This window comes from Schistocerca americana, chromosome X, assembly GCF_021461395.2.
Source record: "Schistocerca americana isolate TAMUIC-IGC-003095 chromosome X, iqSchAmer2.1, whole genome shotgun sequence".
In the NCBI taxonomy this organism is placed as follows: domain Eukaryota; kingdom Metazoa; phylum Arthropoda; class Insecta; order Orthoptera; family Acrididae; genus Schistocerca; species Schistocerca americana.
Genome location: NC_060130.1, coordinates 796,533,620 through 796,560,901, shown reverse-complemented (window position 1 = coordinate 796,560,901; position 27,282 = coordinate 796,533,620). Strand labels below are relative to the sequence as shown.

Genomic DNA, 27,282 nt, shown 5'->3' with positions numbered 1-27,282 from the left:
ATGATTGTCGCATATGCCTTCAACCAGACAATCGTCGGAGACATGTTTGGAGGCAACCCGGTCAGGCTGAACGCCTTAGACACTGCCCAAAGAGTGCAGCAAGGTGGAGGTTCCCTGCTGTTTTGGGGTGGCATTATGTTGGGCCGACATACGCTGGTGGTCACGGAAGGCACTGTAACGGCTGTACGGTACGTGAATGCCATCCTCCGACCGATAATGCAACCATATCGGCAGCATACTGGCGAGGCATTCGTCTTCATGGACGACAATTCGCTCCCCCATCGTGCACATCTTGTGAATCACTTCCTTCAGGATAACTACATCGCTTGGCTAGAGTGGCCAGCATGTTCTCCAGACACGAACCCTATCGACAATATCTGGGATAGATTGAAAAGGGCTGGCCGGACGGAGTGGCCGAGCGGTTCTAGGCGCTACAGTCTGGAACTGCGTTACCGCTACGGTCGCAAGTTCGAATCCTGCCTCGGGCATGGATGTGTGTGATGTCCTTAGGTTAGTTAGGTTTAAGTAGTTCTAAGTTCTAGGGGACTGATGACCTCAGCAGTTAAGTCCCATAGTTCTTAGAGCCATTTGAACCATTTGAAAAGGGCTGTTTATGGATGACGTGGCCCAGCAAACAGTCTGAGGGATCTACGCCGAATCGCGGTTGAGGAGTGGGACAATCGGGACCATTAGTGCCTTGATGAAATTGTGGATAGTATACCACGACGAATACAGGCCAGCATCAATGCAATACGACGTGCTACTGGGTATTAGAGGTACAGGTCTGTACAGAAATCTGGACCAAAATCAAATGTGTGTGAAATCTTACGGGACTTAACTGCTAAGAAGTCATCAGTCCCTAAGCCCACACACCACTTAACCTAAATTATCCTAAGGACAAACACACACACACCCATGCCCGAGGGAGGACTCGAACCTCCGCCGGGATCAGCCGCACAGTCCATGACTGCAGCGCCTTAGACTGAATCTGGACCACCACCTCTGAAGGTCTCGCTGCATGGTGGTATAACATGCAATGTATGGTTTTCATGAGCAATAAAAATGGCGGAAAATATGTTTATGTTGACCTTTATACCAAATTCCTGGGGCCGGCCGCGGTGGTCTAGCGGTTCTGGCGCTGCAGTCCGGAACTGCGGGACTGCTACGGTCGCAGGTTCGAATCCTGCCTCGGGCATGGGTGTGTGTGATGTCCTTAGGTTAGTTAGGTTTAAGTAGTTCTACGTTCTAGGGGACTTATGACCTAAGATGTTGAGTCCCATAGTGCTCAGAGCCACTTGAACCACTTGAACCAAATTCCTGTACCGCGTTGATGCAATTTTTTTTTTTTTTTTTTTGATGTGTGTAAATTTTATATATCGTAAGTTAATATTAGAAAGTAATCTATTACTGCTGGGAACAAAACAATTTATTTTTACTAAAGTGAAACTATGGATTTTCAAGATACAACGAAAACTGGAATTAGAATTCAGATGAATAATTTTTCCAACAACTGAGCTTGAAGGAAGACAGACTCTCTTTTCTGAAAAAAGACTCTCTTTGAACGAAAAGAGTGCAGGTCGTTATAATTCTAAATGAAGTCAACTTAATCGATGCTGTTTCACGCCTATTGCGACTAGGGTTTCCACCTGTAGTACTGTACGTTATTTCGGGTAACTGTCCTCTGTAATTTATGAGAACAATAAAGTACCTGAAAATACAATGACGGAAAAAAATTGCAACACCAAGAAAGAGTTGTGTGACATAAACTGTGGTGTCACCGCCAGACACCACACTTGCTAGGTGGTAGCCTTTAAATCGGCCGCGGTCCATTAGTATACGCCGGACCCGCGTGTCGCCACTGTCAGTGATAGCAGACCGAGCGCCACCACACGGCAGGTCTAGAGAGTCTTACTAGCACTCGCCCCAGTTGTACAGCCGACGTTCATAGCAATGGTTCACTGACAAATACGCTCTCATTTGCCGAGACGATAGTTAGCATAGCCTTCAGCTACATTTGCTACGACCTAGCAAGGCGCCGTATTCAATTGATATTGAGATTCTATTAATGTATCATCAAGAGCGATGTTCTACAAATGTGGATTAAAGTTAAGTATTCCAGAAGCTACGTACTTTTCTTTATAGCATTCATTACGTATCCTGTTTCAGACCTCACGCCAGCCTGCGTGAGTTTAAGCGCGTGCGTTCCGGCTTCCTCTCATTGTGTCTAGGCTGTCTTGTCTAGACACAACATAAACGAAAGTTGGTAGGCGTGGTTCTACATCTGAGAGATGATATCTGATCAGATTTTGCTCCAGTCGCATAACAGGGGCACTAGTAGCACCACTATGAGGTTGCGAATCAGGTTTGTATTAAATGCACGCTGCAACAGTCGTGAGCGTTAGTAACCTTTCAGATTAGACGTGGTAGTTAATATTAGTCAAGAATGCCTGTAAGGCGACCAAGACATCATTATCAAAACCTCACTCAGTCTGAAGGAGGTCGTGTAATAGGGCTAAGAGAAGTTGGATGGTCCTGCGACACTGCAGAAAAACTTGGCAAGAATGTAGCCACTGTGCATGATTGCTGGCAGCGGTGGTCACGAAAATGTACGGTCGCAAGAATCACGAGAATGTACGGTCGCAGAAGACCGGGCACCGGATGGTCTCGTAGCACTACCGAGAGGGAAGAGCATCGTTTTCGGCGTCTGGCTTTGGCGCATCGTACTGCATCTGCAGCTGCAATTTGGGTAGCAGTTGGCATCACTGTGACACAATGAACAGTTACGAATCGGTTACTTCAAGAACAGGTCCGTGCCAGACGTCCTATAGCGTGCATTCTACTGACTCCAAACCACCGCCATTTGCGACTTCAGTGGCGTCAAGCGAGAGCTCATTGGAGCGTAGGGTTGAGGTCTGTAGTGTTTTCCGATGAAAGCTGGTTCTGTCTTGGTACCAGTGATGGGTGTGTATTAATTAGAAAGAGACCAGCAGAGGGCCTGCAACCAACCTGCGGCGTGGCTAAAAAGGTCGCTACGGTAGAACTGAGTGAAGCAAGATGCGAATTATTGTACACCTACCTCAGTACAGCGTCCATTCACCATCCGTTGCTCTGCATTCGTAGGTACTATGTAGACGACGTTAAAAGCAGCGTTGAAGAAAACCATCGTCCATTCTTACGATTGCATAGTCCGTGTAACTCACGTAACAAAATAAATCTGTCAGTCTGTAGTAATAACGGGCAAAAGTGGATGCTTCCTTCCTTCATTGAAAATCTCCACTTCCCGATACTCATGTTTTTTATTATCTTTTAGTTTTGGTCTCAACAAGCCCACATTTATGTCGATAGCACATCTATTGCTTGTTCATGCAGCTTATATCACACGCAAGACAGCCTGCTAAGTCCAACCCGAAATATTACGAGATTAATTCAGTCAATACTCTGCTACGAAATGAGTTTCACACGCGTTCCTTTTCAGTGTATTCTTCAAAGAAAGATGCTCGCCAAAAAATGTTCTGTAAATGCATACTGAACACGCCCCACAGAATTCTTCACAAAGGCCGATAGTTTCACATGCAGTTTTCTCTACAACAAACACTCCAGAATCTCCCAAATTTCATCGAACTGTCTGTAAATACCACGGCGACATAAACCGAAAGCGAAATAACAGTCACTTCTTCATTTTACAAACAACTTTTTCGCACACATCTAACATGACCTTCTCGTCCGGCAGTTAGTCTCTCTGAATGCCGCTGCTCACAGGGCATATGCTGCTTGATAGAGCTCAGGAAAGACTTTACTCTGATTGGTTGATCAGAACGAGCAGCCAATCAGATCAATCTTTCAAGATCATATTCGCGCTTAAACTGTTTTACTCCAATCAACATTCGCAGATGCATTTACGTCATTTCATGCTGCAAATATTAACAAAATGTTCTACCAAACCAAACAAAACGAAAAAAAAGAGAAAATTATGCTTGAAATATACTTTAGAACTGATTATCCTCTTATTACCTTTCTGGCTGCCTTATTACAAAATCAAAGACTCGTAGACATACGTCATCCGCTAGTTAGAAGGATTTACAGTTTTCATGACACCCTGGTGGTGTAGCACTTGCTAGTTACGTAAGGCGTAATACGATATAGGATTGAAATTTGACGTATGTCCCACACACACACACACACACTCATATTCAATCTCATTTACTCTCACCCTAACACAAAATATAAATATTAACTTTTAAACTGTTATTTTTATTATGAAATAAAAATTATCGAAAGTTTAGAATTGAAAATCTTTATGAAATAAACCGGCACACTGAGAGTGCTATTACTGTTTCAAAAAACAAAAGAAATATAAACTGTTATTGTTCCTATCTGAATTTACTTTCTTAAGTGTCGGTTAAGTACTTTTTGAATGGGTTTTGTGTATTTCGGAAACTATTATAGGTAGCGGTATAAAATTTTGACACGAAGTTCGTCCGAATAACAAAAGGTCATGTAGGTTCCAAATTTAGAATAAAACAGATAATTTTTAACATAATTATTTAGTTTCTTAGGTGAGGTGAATAAATGATTTTAGTATACGCCACAGTGAGCATTCTCACCCTCCGCTGTAGCGACACGTGTGGCTGTGAGGCATACGGCAGACCACAAGTCGGCCGCCGCCGAATGCCACTATACTGCAGGCTTCCAACACAGTTTGCCATAACGTAACAAAACTTATTGCAAAAAGTCTGCAGTCGCGTAATAGCTGCGACGCTACAAACCTGTCTGCGTGTTAGACACACTGGACCTACAACTGGAATTATGGCATGGGGAGCGATTTCGTATGACAGCAGGAGCAGTCTCGTGGTTGTCCCACGCAACCTGACTGAAAATTTGTACGTCAGTCTGGTGATTCGACCTGTTGTGCTGCCATTCATGAATAGCATTCCTGTTTTCCAACTGGTTAACGCTCGGCCACACACCACTGATGTAATCCAACACGCTCTACAGAGTGTCGACATGTTGCCTTGGCCTGGTCGATTACCAGACCTGTCTCCAGTCGAGCACATGTGGGACATCATTGGACGACAACTCCAGCATCATCTAAAAGCAGCACGCACAATGCACGCACGTTTGCATTCAATATTCTGGGGGTTACACCGTTTACTAATGTACCAGCATTCCACATTTGCAATGGCTCGTCTCACGATTACATAAGTCTGTGCCTTTTTTTTAAAACAACCTATCCTCAAATGTCGATGTTGTTGTTGTGGTCTTCAGTCCTGAGACTGGTTTGATGCAGCTCTCCATCCTACTCTATCCTGTGCAAGCTTCTTCATCTCCCAGTACCTACTGCAACCTACATCCTTCTGAATCTGCTTAGTGTATTCATCTCTTGGTCTCCCTCTACGATTTTTACCCTCAACGGTGCCCTCCAATGCTAAATTTGTGATCCCTTGATGCCTCAAAACATGTCCTACCAACCGATCCCTTCTTCTAGTCAAGTTGTGCCACAAACTTCTCTTCTCCCCAATCCTATTCAATACCTCATTAGTTACGTGATCTACCCACCTTATCTTCAGCATTCTTCTGTAGCACCACATTTCGAAAGCTTCTATTCTCTTCTTGTCCAAACTAGTTATCGTCCATGTTTCACCTCCATACATGGCTACACTCCATACAAATACTTTCAGAAACGACTTCCTGACGCTTAAATCTATACTCGATGTTAACAAATTTCTCTTCTTGAGAAACGATTTCCTTGCCATTGCCAGTCTACATTTTATATCCTCTCTACTTCGACCATCATCGGTTATCTTACTCCCTAAATAGCAAAACTCCTTTACTACTTTAAGTGTCTCATTTCCTAATCTAATTCCCTCAGCATCACCCGACTTAATTTGACTACATTCCATTATCCTCGTTTTGCTTTTGTTGATGTTCATCTTAGACCCTCCTTTCAAGACACTGTCCATTCCGTTCAACTGCTCTTCCAAGTCCTTTGCTGTCTCTGACAGAATTACAATGTCATCAGCGAACCTCAAAGTTTTTACATCTTCTCCATGAATTTTAATACCTACTCCGAATTTTTCTTTTGTTTCCTTTACTGCTTGCTCAATATACAGATTGAATAACATCGGGGAGAGGCTACAACCCTGTCTCACTCCTTTCCCAACCACTGCTTCCCTTTCATGCCCCTCGACTCTTATAACTGCCATCTGGTTTCTGTACAAATTGTAAATAGCCTTTCGCTCCCTGTATTTTACCCCTGCCACCTTCAGAACTTGAAAGAGAGTATTCCAGTTAACATTGTCAAAATCTTTCTCTAAGTCTACAAATGCGAGAAACGTAGGTTTGCCTTTTCTTAATCTTTCTTCTAAGATAAGTCGTAAGGTCAGTATTGCCTCACGTGTTCCAACATTTCTACGGAATCCAAACTGATCTTCCCCGAGGTCGGCTTCTACCAGTTTTTCCATTCGTCTGTAAAGAATTCGCGTTAGTATTTTGCAGCTGTGACTTATTAAACTGATAGTTCGGTAATTTTCATATCTGTCAACACCTGCTTTCTTTGGGATTGGATAGTGTTCATAAATTTAAAAATCAGACCTGAATTTGTCCATTTTGCCAACATACCGGTAGTTCAAAATTTAAAGCTGCAAAAATTCCATTTCAAATGTAGATTATCTTTATGGGGAAATCATATTACTAAACAAGTTTTAATATTAAGTATATACTTCTGAAGATTTAACCACTGCACAAATATTTATTAAGACAAATGGTGGTTTTACATATTTGCACAAATTAATTTCATTTCTGTTGTCGATTCCTGTCACTTCAGCATTCACAGAGTGTGTTTCTTTCTGTGATAAACATGAAGCTGTGCGACGAAAGAAACAAAGCATCTTAGAATTTTATGAAAAATGAATTATTTATATATCTTAAGGATAGACTGTAAAGATGCTGTAAAGCTGTTTAGCAGTGACAAATATTTGTTGAATACTGCTAAAAGCAATAAGATGTATTTTTAAACAAATTAATTAAGCAAAATAAATAATACTTTGATAAAATTGCCAACGGTCTTGCCGCAGTGGTAACACCGGTTCCCTTCAGATCACCGAAGTGAAGCGCTGTCGGGCTGGGCTAACACTTGGATGGCTGACCATCCGGTCTGCTGAGCACTGTTGGCAAGCAGTGTGCGCTCAGCCCTTGTGAGGCAAACTGAGGAGCTAATTGATTGAGAAGTAGCGGCTCCGGTCTCGTAAACTGACATACGGCCGGGAGAGCGATGTGCTGACCACATGCCCCTCCATATCCGCATCCAGTGACGCCTGTGGGCCGAGGATGACACGGCGGCCGGTCAGTACCTTTGGGCTTTCATGGCCTGTGCGGGAGGACTTTTTTTTAATAAAATTACTTTTTCCCCTACCTTGAACAACCAATGTACTTTCTTTGCTCCAAAAAAAGGTAGCAACCCTAATTGCAAAGCCGGCCGAAGTGGCTGTGCGGTTAAAGGCGCTGCAGTCTGGAACCGCAAGACCGCTACGGTCGCAGGTTCGAATCCTGCCTCGGGCATGGATGTTTGTGATGTCCTTAGGTTAGTTAGGTTTAACTAGTTCTAAGTTCTAGGGGACTAATGACCTCAGCAGTTGAGTCCCATAGTGCTCAGAGCCATTTGAACCATTTTGAACCTAATTGCAACGTGCAGATCGTAGGCACGCCCGTCTCGATTTCAGACGTCAGGTCACCGTACAAAATACTGGTCATCTCCTTAAAAGAACACACTGGTTACTTTTATGCGCTATAGATGGCGTAGATGTGGTAGCATTAGTCCATGTGACCCTCCACCGCTGAAGCAAGTCATGGGAGTTGTATGAAATCATCGGAATACGATCGATCGACCTGGAGACGTGGCATAATGGCGGAAAAGGGCTATCGTATTGGGATGTTCCCATGACCACGCCGTCGACAAATTTGCTCGATTTATCGGTGTATCAACACTGACTGTTCGCCGTGTCTAGAAAGATAAGTATACCAATCACAGCCACGTAACTCGGAGCAATGACAGTGGTCATCTAACACCCTAGCCGCCAGAGACCGGAGACGAGAGGCACATTGTGTGAATGACAGCCGGTTTCAAACGCGAGGGTAACTGCTGCTGTCAGTGAACCCAGGTTCCTCATAGCAGAGCATGAAGCTGGGGCAAGCACACAAAGACTCGACAGTATCTGACCGGAGACGTGTAGTGTGGTCGGTTGAGTAGCGATTTTGCCTTTTCAAACGACGCGAGGTGTCGAGAGCTCTGACGGGCCTGTGAGGTGTTTATCCTCGTAGTGTGTGGAGTGTGTCGTTCAGGCTGGACGTGATTATGTGATGTTTTTTGGGTACCATGACTTTAGCCCACTCAGTCAGGTTACCGTGCTCTTGAACAGGGGTGTACGAGGGCTATTCGTGGCCCGATCGGTCGCGAAATGGAAAACACAGTGAAAATCAAAAATGGTTTATTTGCAACAGTTAGTTAGACGAGGGTTGTTCGGAAACTAAGGAACGATCGCTCGCGAAACGGAAACCACAGTGAAAATCAAAACTGTTTTCTTTGCACATTTAGCTACACCTTCCAGGTACTTCTCTACATAGTCGCCGCTCCGACTTAGACATTTGTCGGAGTGTTATACCAAAATGGCCAACACCATCGTCATAGAAGGCAGCCACCTGTGCTTTCCGATAATTCTCTACGCTGGCCTATAGTGCGTAGCCTGCGCCCGAGTGTTGTCTTCGTATCCAGCGTTTCATGTGAACAGAGATGATACTCAGGACGAGCCAGTTAGGGCTGTGTTGTGGGTGATCGAATATTTCCCATCGAAAAGGCTGCAGGAGCGTCTTCACTGTCCCTGCAGAGTGCGGCTGAGAATTGCTATGAAGAAGGAAGTGCGTGGCAGTTGTGTTAGGTGGGCTGCATTCATTAAGGCGAAGCCTCTCAGCGTGCCCTCCTACTTGACGGGAGACATTGTTGTTCTAAGCACCTTTACTCGCTCACAGTGCGCTCACAACTGAAAGGAGCGTCTTGATGCGATCGACGGGCATACTAGAGACTCTGCCCAAAACGTATGTGAAAAGCCTCGTCGGATTTTCACAGTGGTTTCATTTTCGCGATCTGTCGTTCCTCACTTTCCAAATAGCCTTCGTACTACCAGCAACGACTCTTCATAGTCACCGCTCCGACTTACGTATTTGTCGTAGCGTTGTACTAACTTTCCAATAGCTTTGTCACATAAGGCTTTCTACCAATTCTCTACGCTGGTCTTCAGCTCGTTGCCTGTGCCGAACTGTCGCCTTCATAGCCAGCGGTTCATGCAAAAAGAGATGAAATTTGGGCCTGTATGGTTCATGATCGAACACTTCCCCTCAAAAATGCTGTAGTAGCATCTTCATTACCTCTGCAGTGCGACGCCGAGAATTGTCATGAAGAAGGGAACGAATGACAGTTACTTTATGTGGGCTGTATGAAATCAGGCGAAATCTCTTAGCAAACGCTCATACTTGGCGGAAGACACGATTTTCTAGGCATCTTTATGTGGTCGCTGTGCGCTCAGAACTGTGATTTCCATTTCGCGACCGATCGGAACTTAATAAACGAATAGGCCTCGTATATGCAAATAAAACCGCCTCTTCCTGCTGCCACTTAATTTATTTTTCCCAGACGCTTTTCGCCTTTTTCATCAGTGGGATGATTTTCTGTGATCTGTGTTTCCTCTCATCTGGTCTGGAGGTCACACTACCACTTTATTATCGAAATATAAGCACAATTTTGAGTTCCGACCTCTTTCCCACTGTTCACCAGGTTCCTCCTTCTTTTTTGTGGCGTACTATTATTCTTCTGCCACTCGATATAACTATTTCTTCGGAGACTGTGCTTTCAACCACGTAAATACTGAAACACGTAACGACCTTACAATATTTACGATGTTAAAAGCACACTGTTCGAAGAAACAGTTACATCGAATGGCAAAAGAATAATAATACACCACAAAAAAGAAGGTGGAACGTAGTGAACAGTGTGAAAGAGGTCGGAAATCAAAATTGTGCTTATATGTGGGCAATAAAGCGGTAGTGCGACCTCCAGACCAGATGTGAGGAAACGCAGATCACAGAAAATCATCCCAGTGATGATGCCTTAGAGCAAGAAAAAGGCGAAACACGTCTGGGAAAAATAAATTCAGTGGCAGCAGGAAAGGCGGTTTTATTTACAAAGCAAGTTCAGATGTTCAGATGTGTGTGAAATCTTATGGGACTTAACTGCTAAGGTCATCAGTCCCTAAGCTTACACACTACTTAACCTAAATCATCCTAAGGACAAACACACACTCATGCCCGAGGGAGGACTCGAACCTCCGCCGGGACCAGCCGCACAGACCATGACTGCAGCGCCTGAGTCCACTCGGCTAATCCCACGTGGCACAAAGCAAGTAATTCTGTGCTTGCTGCGGAGGATGGCCACGCAGACAAGCTTGTCAGTCCGCCCATATTTCAAATTCCTCAGTGACGAAACGTTGCCCCATCTTCAACATCTTCATGATGAGTATGCTGCCTTCCAAGTTGATAACAGCCGTGTTCATAGGGCTACACGCATACGTTCCCGATTTGAGGAAAACTCAGGACCGTAACGCATCTCGACTGGCCCGCTCAATCATTCTGTCTTAATTCCACAGTAAATGTCTGGGACTATCAGTAACATTGTATGAAACGCAACAGTATACATCCCAGAAATTTGGCGGTTCTACGGCATCTAATCATCAATGAGTGGTTTCATCTGTATATGGCAAACCTGAAAAAGCATGTGGAGTCTTCCTCGCCGATATGTGGCTATTTTCAAAGTTATAGCATGATTGTGTTCCAAGGGTGACTGATCTTTTGTCCAGTGTGCTTATCTGCATGGAGCCAGCGTCTAGCTCTGCTGTGGTGGTGTGTGCAGATGCAGGCGCAGCTGCTGGGTGGGCGCCACGCCGAGGTGCCCTGCATGTCGGCGGCTCTGCTGGTGCGTCGGGACCCGCAGCGTGGTCTGCACCTGGTCGCCGCGCAGGATATCCCAGCAGGTTTGTTCCGCAATCGCCAAAGCCGCACGTCCACGTACTGACAATATCTAAAACCTTCACCACACAGGTTCTGGCAGCCTCTTGCGGTTGCTAGACTACCTCCCAGTTATTATGATCAATGACAATAAATGAAGTGGTCCTGCGCAGAAAGGACGAGTAGTGGAACATATAGGAAACATCAAGAAATAAATTCAGTAGGACTTGAGACAAAGATGGAGGGTAAAAACTGTTGGAGAAGACAAAGATTGTAATACAGGCCAGGCAAAAAAGTGAAGTACCCAGAACACACGTTCCGATGACAGTATATACTGAAGAGTCAAAGAAACTGGTACACCTGCTTAATATCGTGTAGGGCCCCTGCGAGCACGAGGAAGTGCCGCAACACAACGTATCATGAACTCGACTAATGTCTGAAGTGGTGCTGGAGGGAAATGACACGATGAACCTTCAGGGCTGTCCATAAAGACTTAAGAGTAAGAGTGGGGTTGTGGAGATCTCTTCTGAACACTACATTGCAAGGCATCCCAGATATGCTCAATAATGTTCATTTCTGAGGAATTTGGTGGCCTGCGGAAATGTTTAACTTAGAAGAATGTCCCTGGAGCCATTCTGTAGAAATTCTGGACGTGTGGGATGTCGCATTTTCCTGCGGGGATTGCCCAAGTCCGTCGGAATCCACAATGGACATGAATGGATGCAGGTGATCAGACAGGATGCTTACGTACGTGTCCCTGTCAGAGTCGTAACTAGACGTATCAGGGGTCCGATATTACTCCAACTGCACACTCCCCACACCATTACAAAGCCTCTAGCAGCTTGAACAGTCCCCTCCTGACATGTAGGGTCAATGGATTCATGAGGTTGTCTCCATACCTGTACACGTCCACTCGCTTGATACAATTTGAAACGAGACTCGTCCGACCAGGCAACGTGTTTCCAGTCATCAACAGTCCAATGTCGGTGTTGAGGGCCCAGGCGAGGCGTACAGTCATCAAGGGTACACGATTGGGTCTTCGGCTCCGAAAGCACATATCGATGATGTTTCGTTGAATGGTTCGCACGCTATTTGTTGGTGGACCGGCATTGAAATCTGCAGCAATTTGCGGAAGGGTCGCACTTCTGTCACGTTCAACGATTTCTTCAGTCGTCGTTGGACCCTTTCTTGCAAATCTTTCTCCGACCGCAGCGATGTCGAAGATTTGAGGGTATGCTCGGTACGGGAAAATAGCTACTTCATCGCTACTTCGGAGACGCTGTGTCCCATCGCTCGTGCGCCGACTATAACACCACGTTCAAGCTCACTTAAATCTTGATAAAGTGCTACTGCAGCAGCAGTAACCGATCTAACAACTGCGCCAAACACTTGTCTTACATAGGCGTTGCCGACCGCAGCGCCGTATTCTGCCCGTTTACATATATCTGTATTTGACTACGCATGCCTATACCAGTTTCTTTGGCGATTCAGTGTAAATTCAATACGACTTGAGCAAACTATAGAGGGTAAAAACTGTTGGACAAGACAAAGACTGTAATACACTGCCAGGATAACAAAGTGAAGCACCCAGAATACATGGTCCGATGACAATGTGACTTCGTACACGTACACAAAATCGACTGGTGTGTACATTATTAAAATTGCAACTCTTTGTCACAGGTAGAACGGCCACCAGAGTGCATTAATTTAGTTCACGTTTAGTGTTGTTACCAGGCTTGGTAAGATGTTTTAGTAGCGTGAACAGCGTCACATTTTGAGTGGTCTCTGTGATGGACATGGACATGCTGCATACTCGTGTGAGGCACTGTTATCGACACTTGATATAGTTGCAAAAGCGCCTCGTTGTGGGTCTCGATTTGGCCGGCTGGTCAAATCGTGCAATATCCAGATTTTTAGGCATTCGGATGTGGCAACAGCCCGATGTTGGTCTGCATGGGAACGTGAGAGCTGGACTACTTGTCGTCAAGATTCGGGTCGACAATGTCTGATCACAGGGCAGGATCGCCGTATTGTGCACCAAGTTCATCGTAACCCCTCACATCTACTCCTGCTATCCGAGAACAAGTGACGGACTACCTGTGTCATCGCGCAGCATTGGTCGGAGTCCAAAAGCGGCCGGACTACGGAATTATCGTCCCATGCAGAGGCTGCCATTAATACCACAACACAAGCGGTTGCAATTGGTGTGGTTGCGTGACTGGCATGCATGGACTGCTAACGAATGGCGTCGAGTTGTGTTCAGCGACGAATCGCGGTTATGCACTACCACAGAGGACCATTGTCGGCGCGTATGGCAACGACCACGGGCGGGATCCCAATCATCCAATTTTTTGGAGAAGCACAGCGGTGTCACTCCAGGCGTCATAGTGTGGGAAGCCATCGGTTATGGCTGGTAGTGATTGTAACCCAGTCAAAGAGCACAAAAAATGGTCGAATATGGGACATAACTCTTCAGTCGTCAAAAAAAATTTTATGGTGGCAGGTGGGAGTGTCATAAACAACGTATTAAAATCGACTGGTGGAGTGTCAGCGTGGAGGCGGGGGTGGTGGGAGAGGGAGATGTTTAAATGTCATTTCCCTATGTTTTTATTGAGTATATATATATGGCAGACGCTCTATCCATCTGAGCCACCGAGGACACATATATATATATAAGGGTCACCGGGCATTTGACTATCTGCTTCTGTGCGGATGCACAAACAGAGCCCGAACTCTTACGGGAATCGGCAAAAAAGCCGCGAGTAATGAGTATAATGGGCAGGGGCACTATGAATATAGTGCAGGACAATAAGTTGGGAATGTGGGTCTGACGGGAGGCGTGCCAGAGATAAGTCCCTGCAGTTGCATTATCCTCTGTGTCCTCGGTGGCTCATATGGATAGAGCGTCTGCCATATAAGCAAGAGTTCCCGGGTTCGAGTTCCGGTCGGGGCACACATTTTCAACTGTCCCCGTTGACTTATATTAATAACTGAATGCAGCTAGGGGTATTCATTTCACGGTAATTTCTTGAATATATCGAAAACCGTGGTTTCTAGCAAAAAATATTTCCTGGTACGAAATTAAACTACATTAAATTTCCTGCAAAAAAGATCATAGTCGGTTTTCTCTAAGACTAACAGTTGCCGCGTTGCAGCGGATGGAGAAAACGCTAATTATTAAAATAGTGCTTTAATGTCATAAAATTACTGTTTATTGTTAAATAATTTGAGTTAAGAATGCGTATTAAATGTGTGTACAAATGCAGTAAAACCATATTTAGGGATAAATTGTGTTGTGGGGGTGTAACAAGGTGGAAAGGGTGGGGGGAGGCGGAGGATCGATGACTGAGGGAAGGATTGTGGTCATCCACGCCCTCCTATGCAGGCTGCGAACTGAGGAGCGAGCAGGCGAGTCCCCCTTTCTCTAACCCACTATGTCGCGTAAAACTACTAAAGGGTATTCCACGAAGTTATGTTGACCCTTCCGCAGCTCGTGTTATGAATCACTGGCGACGCATTGCACAGATACTCCTGAGGGAGGGGAGAGGCTTATTTTCCTCAAAGTGTATTAACACTACATTGAATTCAGTTGTGAGTTGCTAATAATACTAATGCAAGCAAGTTGTATAGACAGATTGTTGATAAATCTCCCCTCACTGTTCTATACTGCCATAGGGAAATTGATTCTTTTTCATCCTGTATGGCCGGCCGCGGTGGTCTAGCGGTTCTAGGCGCTCAGTCAGGAACCGCGCGACTGCTACGGTCGCAGGTTCGAATCCTGCCTCGGGCATGGATGTGTGTGATGTCCTTAGGTTAGTTAGGTTTAAGTAGTTCTAAGTTCTAGGGGACTGATGACCACAGATGTTAAGTCCCATAGTGCTCAGAGCCATTTGAACCATTTTTCATCCTGTATGGTCGTTGTAGGGTTCTCCCGGGTGAGGCGACTTCCTCGCCACGAGTGCTGCTGGCTTTTCAGCTTACCACAGACTATACCTCTCCAGCATTTCTTGTCCAGTTCTCTTAAAAAGTAGACAAGATAACTTCAATGCAATGAGCTCGTGTTTATGTAGTGGAGTTAAGCGGGCACTTATTTGCAGTTGTTAACTGAGCTTTTATGTACAATACGTTGCTATAATAAATGGCTGAGAAGTGCTTAATTTGTAAGTTTGCTGTTGTTACTGACCTATGTAGTGCTGATGGAAAAGAGATTGGACTGGTAAATGTGGCATCTTGCTACTGTCTGTCGGTGACAGCATGTTGTGAAGCCGTGTAACCGTGTTATAGTCATTTGGTGCTGAATTAATGAATGACCAGAAAGTTACTGCACTTCTCTCAACATTGTGTTACTGATAGACCGCATAAATCTCTTCTATTCAGGAACTGCTGGCATTTGTAGAGTGGGCTGGACTGAGTGGAGGCACTAACCACATATCCACAGTATATCTTGCAATATGTCAGATAGAATAAGACTGTTCATGTTCAAATCTAGAACAGTAATCTGCTGTAATGCATTGCTTGACTTACGTTCAAATATCTTAAGTTCCATGGCACCTTGATGATCTACTTCTGTTGCACAGGGAGCCAATTCAGAACTCTGGGCTTATCAAGATGTTGCGAGAGTTGAGACTGAGTTGATGCATTTGATGCCCTCAAGCCATAAAAACTATTCCAGTCATTGGTAGTGGAGATAATGAAATCAACATTCTCGAATGCATATTGCCAGTATGTTAAACTTGGGACAGGCTCTTCATTGTGGTGGACAGTTGACATCTCCATAGGGGCTTTTTTACGTAACAGCTTACTTGACAACCACAAATAATTACCCGTTTAATAAACGAAAAACAACTCCACTATATACTCACGAACCCAGTGAAGTTATTTTGAATACGCACAAAAGAATACTAGACAGAAAACACAGGAGAGGAATAGTCATAAACTGAAAAGCGAGCAGTGACTGTGGTACGGAGGTTGCCTTTCCCAGAAGAACACTGCAGTTGTCGTACAGGATGACTAAGAATCAATTTCTAGCATAGCAATGTAGAACAGTGTGCAGAGATTTACATACATTTAGTCCTTATGCATTTCTAGTTTTAGTATTATTAGTGACTGACATATGTATTACATATAGTGTTAACGCACTTTGTAGAAAATAAACACCCCCGGACACGTCTGCGCGCTGCATCGCCAGGGATTCATAAGGCAAGCTGTGGAAGGTGTAACGTCCCTCTTCCCTTCTATCGACAATGTTAGAAATACATGACCGTGTAAGCATGTGCCTAAACAATTGGAATAAAGTTTTGAAAAGGCTATCGTCCCGAAGATTCAATATTAAGTCGATAAATGAGGGGGAGGTTACAACAAGATGCTTTCTAGGACAACTTAATTACTGTAAAATTTAGTATGGTTGTTCGAAAGGTTTGTGCTATCATTCAGGTATTGTGCCAACGAGAAGAGGTACCTCGTGGATCGGAACAGAATAATAGGAGTTACTGAAATAATTATAGCTAAAAGAAACACGGTCGCCAGCCCAATTGGGCAAAATTTCTGTTCGGTAGGTGAATTAATGAGCCGAACAGTCAATGTCAAGAATTACTCGAACACGCGCGGCAGCAGAGCGCTGCGCGCACGTTAGCAAAAACAATTGAAACATTTACTTAATAAAGCGAGAAAGAAAACAGTTTGCACTCGAAATATCATTAACTAATAGAGCTGAAATTTGAAAACATACAAGATAACACTTAGATTAATGGTTACTTATTGTTGTAAGTGACAATGGCGCTACCTCACAATTACGTCTACTATTTTCATACGAATTTTGGGAAATGGCAAAAAAATAATTAAAAGAAACTCTATTGACTTCTGAACAGGGAAGTAGAAATTGATAATTACTGTATCAAAAGGTAATTATTATAGTTTAGCACGACTGCAAGTCAAAATGTGAACCAGAACTTTACTAACATCAAATTACAATAATCACTGATATTTGCACTCACTCATTAATTCTAGCAAGTGCTTTTGTTCATAGTGCCAGGAATCATTTTAATTTGATTAGTTGATTTACTATTTGCAACAATTAGATCGCCTCAGATTAAAGTTCAAATTTAAAGCTAGTGAGACTGAAATTACTGAATGCTTTACGTTCAAATCTTTAGTCTAACTGAATCATTTAGTTCATAAGCAAAATTAACTGGCACTGCAATTTTCATTTTTCATAAACGGTACTCGGTTTATTGTAACAATAGGACAGGACAGGAACCTACTTGGTGAATGATTTTAGGAGAATCGCGGGTAAACAGTTTTGATTGAATGGTAATTATTCACTCGCAAAACATCACAAAGCTGAGTAACGCCGTTACAAAACTAGTTGGCAATAAGCTGTGATGCAGCAATCTTACTTCAGTCCATTCTCGCCGTAACGAAGTTTCTGACGACGATACTGCTGCTGGCTCCTTTCCATGATAATTAGCGAGCACGGGAGTTATTGGCAATGATATTGGCGTGGCGGGTTCTAGATGTTGCTGCAGCCAATATTTCCACCGCCCACGCTCATCACTTGCCACGTGCCGCTAAACAATCACTCCTCCAGTACAGTGCACGCCATCCATGCGCCCGCACTTCACCAAGTCTCACACCCGAGTTCTCTCTCTGTGTAGCGCGCGCTCTGACGTAACATCCTCCCTCGTCCAGAGACGCCGCTACTCCAACGATACTTATTCGTTGACAAAAACCTAACGTTTCCCTAACATTTCCTCAGCGATTACTCACGGATATTTACATAATGTACATAATTGATTATACAGCAAAAGAAACAAATTAATTCATACATCGTGTACATATAAATTTACATAAAGATAAAAGCAAGTATATCTACAATAATAAATGGTCAAAGAGCACATCGGCATGAAAGTGTTACAAAGGGTCAGAATAACTTTGTGAAAAACCCCGTAGTTGCTTTTTGTGAAGTAGTGCAGTATACAAGATGGGGAATTAAACTGCGAGTTTTGCATTCCGTGCAACTCGGGAACTATTAGTCTCAGAGAAAAAAATGAATGAGACATTATTCTGTACGAAAATTAACGTACCTTAATTTTTTACAGAGAAACATTGCCGCTAGAAGCCGCGGTTTTCGAGTTATTCAAGAGAAACTTAAAAAGTTACCTTTAAACGCCCCCCGTCCCCTACCCCAAGTAACCGCTCACAGGATTTTTAGTATGTTGTTCGTGAAATTCCCTCCTATCACTATACCAAAAAATTGAGACTACATGAGTTTCTCCCTCCAATTTTCCTTCGTTGATTAGACTACTGAGGGAATTCTGATGACACAACGATATTTCACGGACATCGTGCGATCCCACGTGTTACCTCCCATGCGATAGTACCGAAGTTCCGTTTTTCAACAGAACAACTCTCGTACACACATGGTAACTGCCTATATGAACTATATGCGTGATGTGGAGGTACAGCGAGATACCCAGATCTGTCACCAATAGGACACCAGTGTAAGTATCCAGGACATCAATAGCCAGCTTGCCTCAAGAGATGATACAATGGCTCTATGTCACCCTTCCCATAAGAATCAGTGCATGCATCCAGGACAGAGGGTCTGCAGCGTCATATGCTCATACTGCCAAACTCTTTGTAAATTTGATTTTATTCTCTGAAAGAACATCACAGGAGACGAATTCGGCACCAACTTCATTAAACCGATCAGAAGACGATGCCAAAACTAATAAATCAATAAAAATGCAAGCCAAACAGCGTCAGGCTCCATTCCATTTGAGCAGTTCTTCAATGAGGATTTTGCTACATTCGATCGATGTCATATACACTCCTGGAAATGGAAAAAAGAACACATTGACACCGGTGTGTCAGACCCACCATACTTGCTCCGGACACTGCGAGAGGGCGGTACAAGCAATGATCACACGCACGGCACAGCGGACACACCAGGAACCGCGGTGTTGGCCGTCGAATGGCGCTAGCTGCGCAGCATTTATGCACCGCCGCCGTCAGTGTCAGCCAGTTTGCCGTGGCATACGGAGCTCCATCGCAGTCTTTAACACTGGTAGCATGCCGCGACAGCGTGGACGTGAACCGTATGTGCAGTTGACGGACTTTGAGCGAGGGCGTATAGTGGGCATGCGGGAGGCCGGGTGGACGTACCGCCGAATTGCTCAACACGTGGGGCGTGAGGTCTCCACAGTACATCGATGTTGTCGCCAGTGGTCGGCGGAAGGTGCACGTGCCCGTCGACCTGGGACCGGACCGCAGCGACGCACGGATGCACGCCAAGACCGTAGGATCCTACGCAGTGCCGTAGGGGACCGCACCGCCACTTCCCAGCAAATTAGGGACACTGTTGCTCCTGGGGTATCGGCGAGGACCATTCGCAACCGTCTCCATGAAGCTGGGCTACGGTCCCGCACACCGTTAGGCCGTCTTCCGCTCACGCCCCAACATCGTGCAGCCCGCCTCCAGTGGTGTCGCGACAGGCGTGAATGGAGGGACGAATGGAGACGTGTCGTCTTCAGCGATGAGAGTCGCTTCTGTCTTGGTGCCAGTGATGGTCGTATGCGTGTTTGGCGCCGTGCAGGTGAGCGCCACAATCAGGACTGCATACGACCGAGGCACACAGGGCCAACACCCGGCATCATGGTGTGGGGAGCGATCTCCTACACTGGCCGTACACCACTGGTGATCGTCGAGGGGACACTGAATAGTGCACGGTACATCCAAACCGTCATCGAACCCATCGTTCTACCATTCCTAGACCGGCAAGGGAACTTGCTGTTCCAACAGGACAATGCACGTCCGCATGTATCCCGTGCCACCCAACGTGCTCTAGAAGGTGTAAGTCAACTACCCTGGCCAGCAAGATCTCCGGATCTGTCCCCCATTGAGCATGTTTGGGACTGGATGAAGCGTCGTCTCACGCGGTCTGCACGTCCAGCACGAACGCTGGTCCAACTGAGGCGCCAGGTGGAAATGGCATGGCAAGCCGTTCCACAGGACTACATCCAGCATCTCTACGATCGTCTCCATGGGAGAATAGCAGCCTGCATTGCTGCGAAAGGTGGATATACACTGTACTAGTGCCGACATTGTGCATGCTCTGTTGCCTGTGTCTATGTGCCTGTGGTTCTGTCAGTGTGATCATGTAATGTATCTGACCCCAGGAATGTGTCAATAAAGTTTCCCCTTCCTGGGACAATGAATTCACGGTGTTCTTATTTCAATTTCCAGGAGTGTAGATTCACCAATTCAAGAAGGAAGATTTAAGGTTTAACTTACCGCCACCGACTATGTCATCATACATAGACCACAAGCTCTGATTGAGGGAAAGATGGGAAAAGAAATAAGCCCTGCCTTTTGAAGGGAATCATCCGGACATTCACCTAAAGGTGATCCCTAGAAATCATGGATTATCCCAACCAGGAGAGATGAATGGGGATTTTAATCACCGTCTTCCCGAATATGAGACCATTGTCTAACCACCGTTACACTTCTTTCGGCTAAAATTCGACGAGGCTGCAATTACGTTACTTATGGTCCCTCACCATCCACCCCTCATGTTGCGTCGTTGGCTTCCTGTGGGGAAAATCTGATTTGGTGTCAATAGTCAACACAGCACTATATCATAATCCAATATTAAATTGATTATTTGTACTGTATAAAAAGTGGAGAGACTGTGGAGTACCGGTACGTCTATTATGCTATGTTAAAATGGCGCTGCATTTTCGGTGGATAGGAGTGCTGTATCATGTATGAACTTCAATGTGTAGTCACAATTAAAAAATGTTGCCAACCGGGAGTCGAACCTGAATTTTCTGCTTTTCGCGAGCGGAGGCTTTAACCCCTGTTTTTATGTGAGCCCTCCTTCTTTCCCTACGTCCCTTCTTTGCTCTCGGCAACTGACTTAGATTTAAGCTTGGTGTGTTTTCTCAAGAAAGCCTTCCTGGGATATACGCTGGTTCTTCCATCAATGCCGCGAAATGCTGCCTTCAGATGAGTACAAAAATTCTTCATTGACCCTTTTAAAGTAAACACCTTCTTCGTACTATAGTAGTGCGTCCGCATATTCAGTTGAGGAATGAAGTAATAAAATTTCAAATTAAAGTAGCCGATAAAATAAAATGGATAGACATGAAAGGAAGAGATCTCTTTCTCTAAAGGTTGAAATGAAGGGGGTATCACTTCCGCATGCTGCAATGACCTTGACCATCAGTTTATCTGTTAACGGCTACATACCTGGCTCTAATTTCCAGTTTCACTGTGGCTTCCGCCTTTAATTTCCGAACACTTCTACCACAATTGATCTCACTGCAGCCTCATTGATCATACACCATAGATCCATTTCAGGGCACTTAAATCATTTCACATACATTCCTTGTGGCAGAGTAAGCCACAGCCCTATTCCTGCAATTCCGATTTTCTGCTACCACATCTTCGACATTAAAAATTAGGGTCACTTCAGGTGGCACAGTCAGATAGTGAAGGGTCTGGCTCAATTTTTCAACTGTCACCACATTTTCATTACAGTGAGCATTCAACATATATCAACTGTTTACTCTGATATTATTTTATGTCACTTCGTTTTCACTGATTTGATAGCCATTCATCAATTTCAGTGCATTTAATTCATCATTTCATCCCCATCCGCCGCGCAGGTCGCCCAATGTGGCGTCGAATGTAATAAGACCTGCACCAAGGCGGCCGGACCTGCTCCGCAAGGGGCCTCCCGGACAATGACGCCAAACGCTCATTTATTGTTTGAACTTGTTTTGCCCCAACACCAGTGGGTTTGAACCAGTTCTTCAACGTCACGTCGATCTCCAATGTATTTCAGTACCACAGCGTACTCTGCAGGTCTTAACAAACTCTCCAAGATCACTTCCGGACCCCAGAGCGCCAATACTCCTCCTTCATATCCCCCCCCCCCCCCTCTGTGCCCTTAAGGTTCAGTGGAGGAATTACAAAATAACTTCTCTTGACAAGTCTGGCAAACAGTGTGCGAATTGTGATTCCACAGGTAATGTAATTCATAGGGAATCTCAACTGAAGAAACATTGCAAGCACTTGCTTGTGTTGCTCCATGGTTTTCAGGGCGCCCAATGAGGAAAGCACAAGTTGAGTTTCCCATGAGCAATCGCACAACCCCTACGGTCGCAGGTTCGAATCCTGCCTCGGGCATAGAGGTGTGTGATGTCCTTAGGTTAGTTAGGTTTAAATAGTTCTAAGTTCTAGGGGACTGATGACCTCAAATGTCAAGTCCCATAGTGCTCAGAGCCATTTTGAACCATGAGCGATGTTTCCGGAATCCATGCTAGCTGCATGGAAGTGGTCAATCTGTTCGAGAAATATCATACACCTGAGCTCAGAATTAGATTCTGTAACAGAAGGATGTCAAAGATATCGGACGGAAGTTTCATGGATCACTCCTGCTACCTTTCTTGTACTCATGTTGTGGTGTCGCCGACAGACACCACACTTGCTAGGTGGTAGCTTAAATCGGCCGCGGTCCATTTAGTACATGTCGGACCCGCGTGTCGCCACTGTGTGATCGCAGACCGAGCGCCACCACAAGGCAGGTCTCGAGATACGGGCTAGCACTCGCCCCAGTTGTACGACGACTTTGCTAGCGACTACACCGACGAAGCTTTGCTCTCATTAGCCGAGCAGACAGTTAGAATAGCCTTCAGCTAAGTCCATGGCTACGACCTAGCAAGGCGCCATTAGCCTTACATAGTTTGATAGTTATCGTATGAAATGTCTCATCCAGAATGCTGTATTCACAACAAGGATAAATAAAAGTTAAGTATTCGAGGAGCTGCATACTTTTCTTAGGAGAATTCACTACTTATCCTGTTCCAGAATTCACGCCCGTCTGCGTTAGATTTCGGCCTCCTCTATCTACAAGGTGTTGGCACATTTACCAACACATCACATGTGAAGTGTGGTTCCTTCCAAATACCAGGCAAAATATTTTTATCGACGAATCTACGATACGCTTTTGTTAAAAGAGGGGCGAAATAAGACGAAAATTCTGTTTAGACTCTGATAATAATTCCATTAAATCCTGAAAATCTGAGTTCAAAAGATATCATCTGTTTGTCAACCGCACTGCCAATAATGTCTACAAGGGGCAGTCAAATGAAAACCGAACACCCGCCACAATCTGACCAAGGAATGGTTCCATTCAAAAGTAATCACCACACGCGTTAAGACATTTATCCACCGGGGAGGCGAGACGATCCATTCCTGTTTCGTAGAACGTGATCGGCCGCTGTCGGATCCACAACCGCACCACCGAGCGAGGTGGCGCAGTGGTTAGCACACTGGACTCGCATTCGGGAGGACGAAGCTTCAATCCCGTCTCCGGCCATCCTGATTTAGGTTTTCCGTGATTTCCCTAAATCGCTTCAGGCAAATGCCGGGAAGGTTCCTTTGAAAGGGCACGGCCGATTTCCTTCCCCATCCTTCCCTCACCCAAGCTTGCGCTCCGTCTCTAATGACCTCGTTGTCGACGGGACGTTAAACACAAATTTCCTCCTGCTCCTCCACAACCGCACCCACCCTTGCACTTCCTCGTCCGACTGAAACCAAAGCCCAGGCATGTCTTTCTGCGGGTCGCCAACATGAAAATAAAAAAAATAAAAAAACGGTTAACGATCCAGGCTGTTACAGAGGTAGTTGCAGTGTTTCCCAACCACATCGCTGAAGTGTAGCCTCTGTCCGATTGTAGAGGGGGAAGAGAGGGCAGGTGTTATAGTGCAACAGGGCGATTCCGTACGACAACAGTCCTGGACGTTTTGAGTTCATGGTGTGTCGCAGTTTCTGCAAAGTGTCTTAATAGCGCTGTACATTGGTTGTGGTTCCACGCTCGAGGTACTCATCGAGCAAACGGCCCCTGCAGTCGAAGAAGAAGGTCATGATGTCCATACCGGAACTTGTGTGAATAACTTTGTACACTCCTGGAAATGGAAAAAAGAACACATTGACGCCGGTGTGTCAGACCCACCATACTTGCTCCGGACACTGCGAGAGGGCGGTACAAGCAATGATCACACGCACGGCACAGCGGACACACCAGGAACCGCGGTGTTGGCCGTCGAATGGCGCTAGCTGCGCAGCATTTGTGCACCGCCGCCGTCAGTGTCAGCCAGTTTGCCGTGGCATACGGAGCTCCATCGCAGTCTTTAACACTGGTAGCATGCCGCGACAGCGTGGACGTGAACCGTATGTGCAGTTGACGGACTTTGAGCGAGGGCGTATAGTGGGCATGCGGGAGGCCGGGTGGACGTACCGCCGAATTGCTCAACACGTGGGGCGTGAGGTCTCCACAGTACATCGATGTTGTCGCCAGTGGTCGGCGGAAGGTGCACGTGCCCGTCGACCTGGGACCGGACCGCAGCGACGCACGGATGCACGCCAAGACCGTAGGATCCTACGCAGTGCCGTAGGGGACCGCACCGCCACTTCCCAGCAAATTAGGGACACTGTTGCTCCTGGGGTATCGGCGAGGACCATTCGCAACCGTCTCCATGAAGCTGGGCTACGGTCCCGCACACCGTTAGGCCGTCTTCCGCTCACGCCCCAACATCGTGCAGCCCGCCTCCAGTGGTGTCGCGACAGGCGTGAATGGAGGGACGAATGGAGACGTGTCGTCTTCAGCGATGAGAGTCGCTTCTGCCTTGGTGCCAATGATGGTCGTATGCGTGTTTGGCGCCGTGCAGGTGAGCGCCACAATCAGGACTGCATACGACCGAGACACACAGGGCCAACACCCGGCATCATGGTGTGGGGAGCGATCTCCTACACTGGCCGTACACCACTGGTGATCGTCGAGGGGACACTGAATAGTGCACGGTACATCCAAACCGTCATCGAACCCATCGCTCTACCATTCCTAGACCGGCAAGGGAACTTGCTGTTCCAACAGGACGATGCACGTCCGCATGTATCCCGTGCCACCCAACGTGCTCTAGAAGGTGTAAGTCAACTACCCTGGCCAGCAAGATCTCCGGATCTGTCCCCCATTGAGCATGTTTGGGACTGGATGAAGCGTCGTCTCACGCGGTCTGCACGTCCAGCACGAACGCTGGTCCAACTGAGGCGCCAGGTGGAAATGGCATGGCAAGCCGTTCCACAGGACTACATCCAGCATCTCTACGATCGTCTCCATGGGAGAATAGCAGCCTGCATTGCTGCGAAAGGTGGATATACACTGTACTAGTGCCGACATTGTGCATGCTCTGTTGGCTGTGTCTATGTGCCTGTGGTTCTGTCAGTGTGATCATGTGATGTATCTGACCCCAGGAATGTGTCAATAAAGTTTCCCCTTCCTGGGACAATGAATTCACGGTGTTCTTATTTCAATTTCCAGGAGTGTATTTCGTTGGAGAAGGAAATGTGGGATGTTTCGACCGTTGGCTTCGCCGTTGGCCCTCGGGCTGTCGGAATGCTGTCGGACGGAATTATCCTGTTGCACTGCCAGTGAGACGAAGCGTATGCTCTAGCGGTTTGCTTGAGAAACATTGCAACTTGCTCCGTACAGCCTAGGTCTTTCACCGTTTGATCTTTACATCTTTGGCAACCTGAAGAAAGAACGCGTGGCCGTCGGCTTCGGTCGGATGAGGAAATGCAAGAGTGGGTGAAGTTGTGGGTCAGTGAGCGGCCGACTTCGTTCTACGAAACAAGAACTGATAGTTTCGTGTATAGATGTCTTAAGGGGTGTGGTGATTACTTTTGAATGGAACCATTCCATGGTCTGATGCGGTAGGTGTTCAATTTCATTTTACTGTTTATCATATATCAATCAACTTAGCAGTGACTCGATAATTAAAATGGGGCAGTACTACTGCATTTTCATGTATCAAGGAACATTGCATAAGGGGAGTTCAGCATTTCTGTTTTTGCTTTGCTACTATCAGTTTCAGGTGCTGTGTCATCACTGATGTCTGGACACTAACACTGATGCCACTGACAGCTTTACATACGACCACAATTTATTTGGGTTTTGTCACAGATCTTCCGATAAGATTCTGATACGGTAGTCACAGAAGCCGTCACGCACTGTGTATGTCTGGTGGACTCATTCAGCCTGTTACAGAGCCAATGAAATGATAATTAAATCAATACCCTAAGCTGTCGACAGGCGTTGATATACATCAATGGGGACAGTTGAAAATGTGTGCCCCGACTGGGACTCGAACCTGGGATCTCCTGCTTACATGGCAGACGCTCTATCCATCTGAGCCACCGAGGGCATAGAGGATAGTGCAATTGCAGGGATTTATTCCTTGCACGCTCCCCGTGAGACCCACATTCCCAGCTTAATGTCCACACACCACATTCGTAGTGCCCCTGCCCATTACACTCATTACTCGCGGCAGACAATCTTACCGAGTTCCGTAAGAGTTCGGGCAATGCGTGTGCATCCAGCACAGATGAAGAAGGTCAGTGGCCGGTTAGCCTTAACTACAATGTCCTAAAGAACAGATACCATCTTCATATATGTTACAGAGCCCGTTTCGACAGCCATTCAGAGTACAGTTGGCAACTAGTTGTAGGCTGTTCTGCACTTTCGAACGAACGATGTCTGTATCTGGGCTCCAATACCATTCTGGCGACTGACTGAGAGAGTTTAGAAGACTATCCTCATTTTCAGAATGTCAGCATAGACCCCACTGGTGAATGTGGCCCCCTGATTCTGAGTCGAATAGAATGCTAACACCTGTGACTTCCAAGGTTCTGTGACACGCTAGGCTGCGACTTCCTACACTTGCGCCACAGGAGCTGATAACTACAGGGACTCAGTGGTACAGTACACATCAGAGGCTATTACTCTGGTAGGAGTGCATACAAGGTTTTTTTTTCCATTAGGCAACTTCCCATGCAGTTCGCATAATGACAGCCACAGGAAACCCCGAAGTACAGGGTGTCCCACTCAAACCTCCCTGATTTCGAGGACCCAGGGGTAGATACGACAATCAAAAATGCACCACATTGTTTAGCATCTTAAAGGATTTGTATTCCCGCGTCAGAAGTGCCAAGTATCGTCGCCAAAGTGCAGCCTGGTCGCATGAAGTGAAAATGGCGACGCCACAGCAGCGCGCACAAGCAGTAGTGTGGTTTGCAGAAACAAAATCGCCGATTACTGTGCAAAGAAATTATCTTCGTGTGTATTAATGTGATCCACCTCAAGTGAAAACAGTTAAGGAGTGATATAGGAAG

General features: G+C 45.9%; 1 protein-coding gene across 1 annotated transcript in view; it reads left to right on the top strand.

The window, feature by feature from the left end:
- Positions 1 to 27,282, top strand: part of LOC124555065 (SET and MYND domain-containing protein 4-like) — a 201,540-nt gene that overhangs the window by 69,284 nt on the left and 104,974 nt on the right. Inside the window, exon 4 of the mRNA XM_047128851.1 lies at positions 10,955 to 11,075. Within this exon, the coding sequence (XP_046984807.1) occupies positions 10,955 to 11,075 (121 nt within the window). The remainder of the gene's footprint in view (positions 1 to 10,954; positions 11,076 to 27,282) is intronic.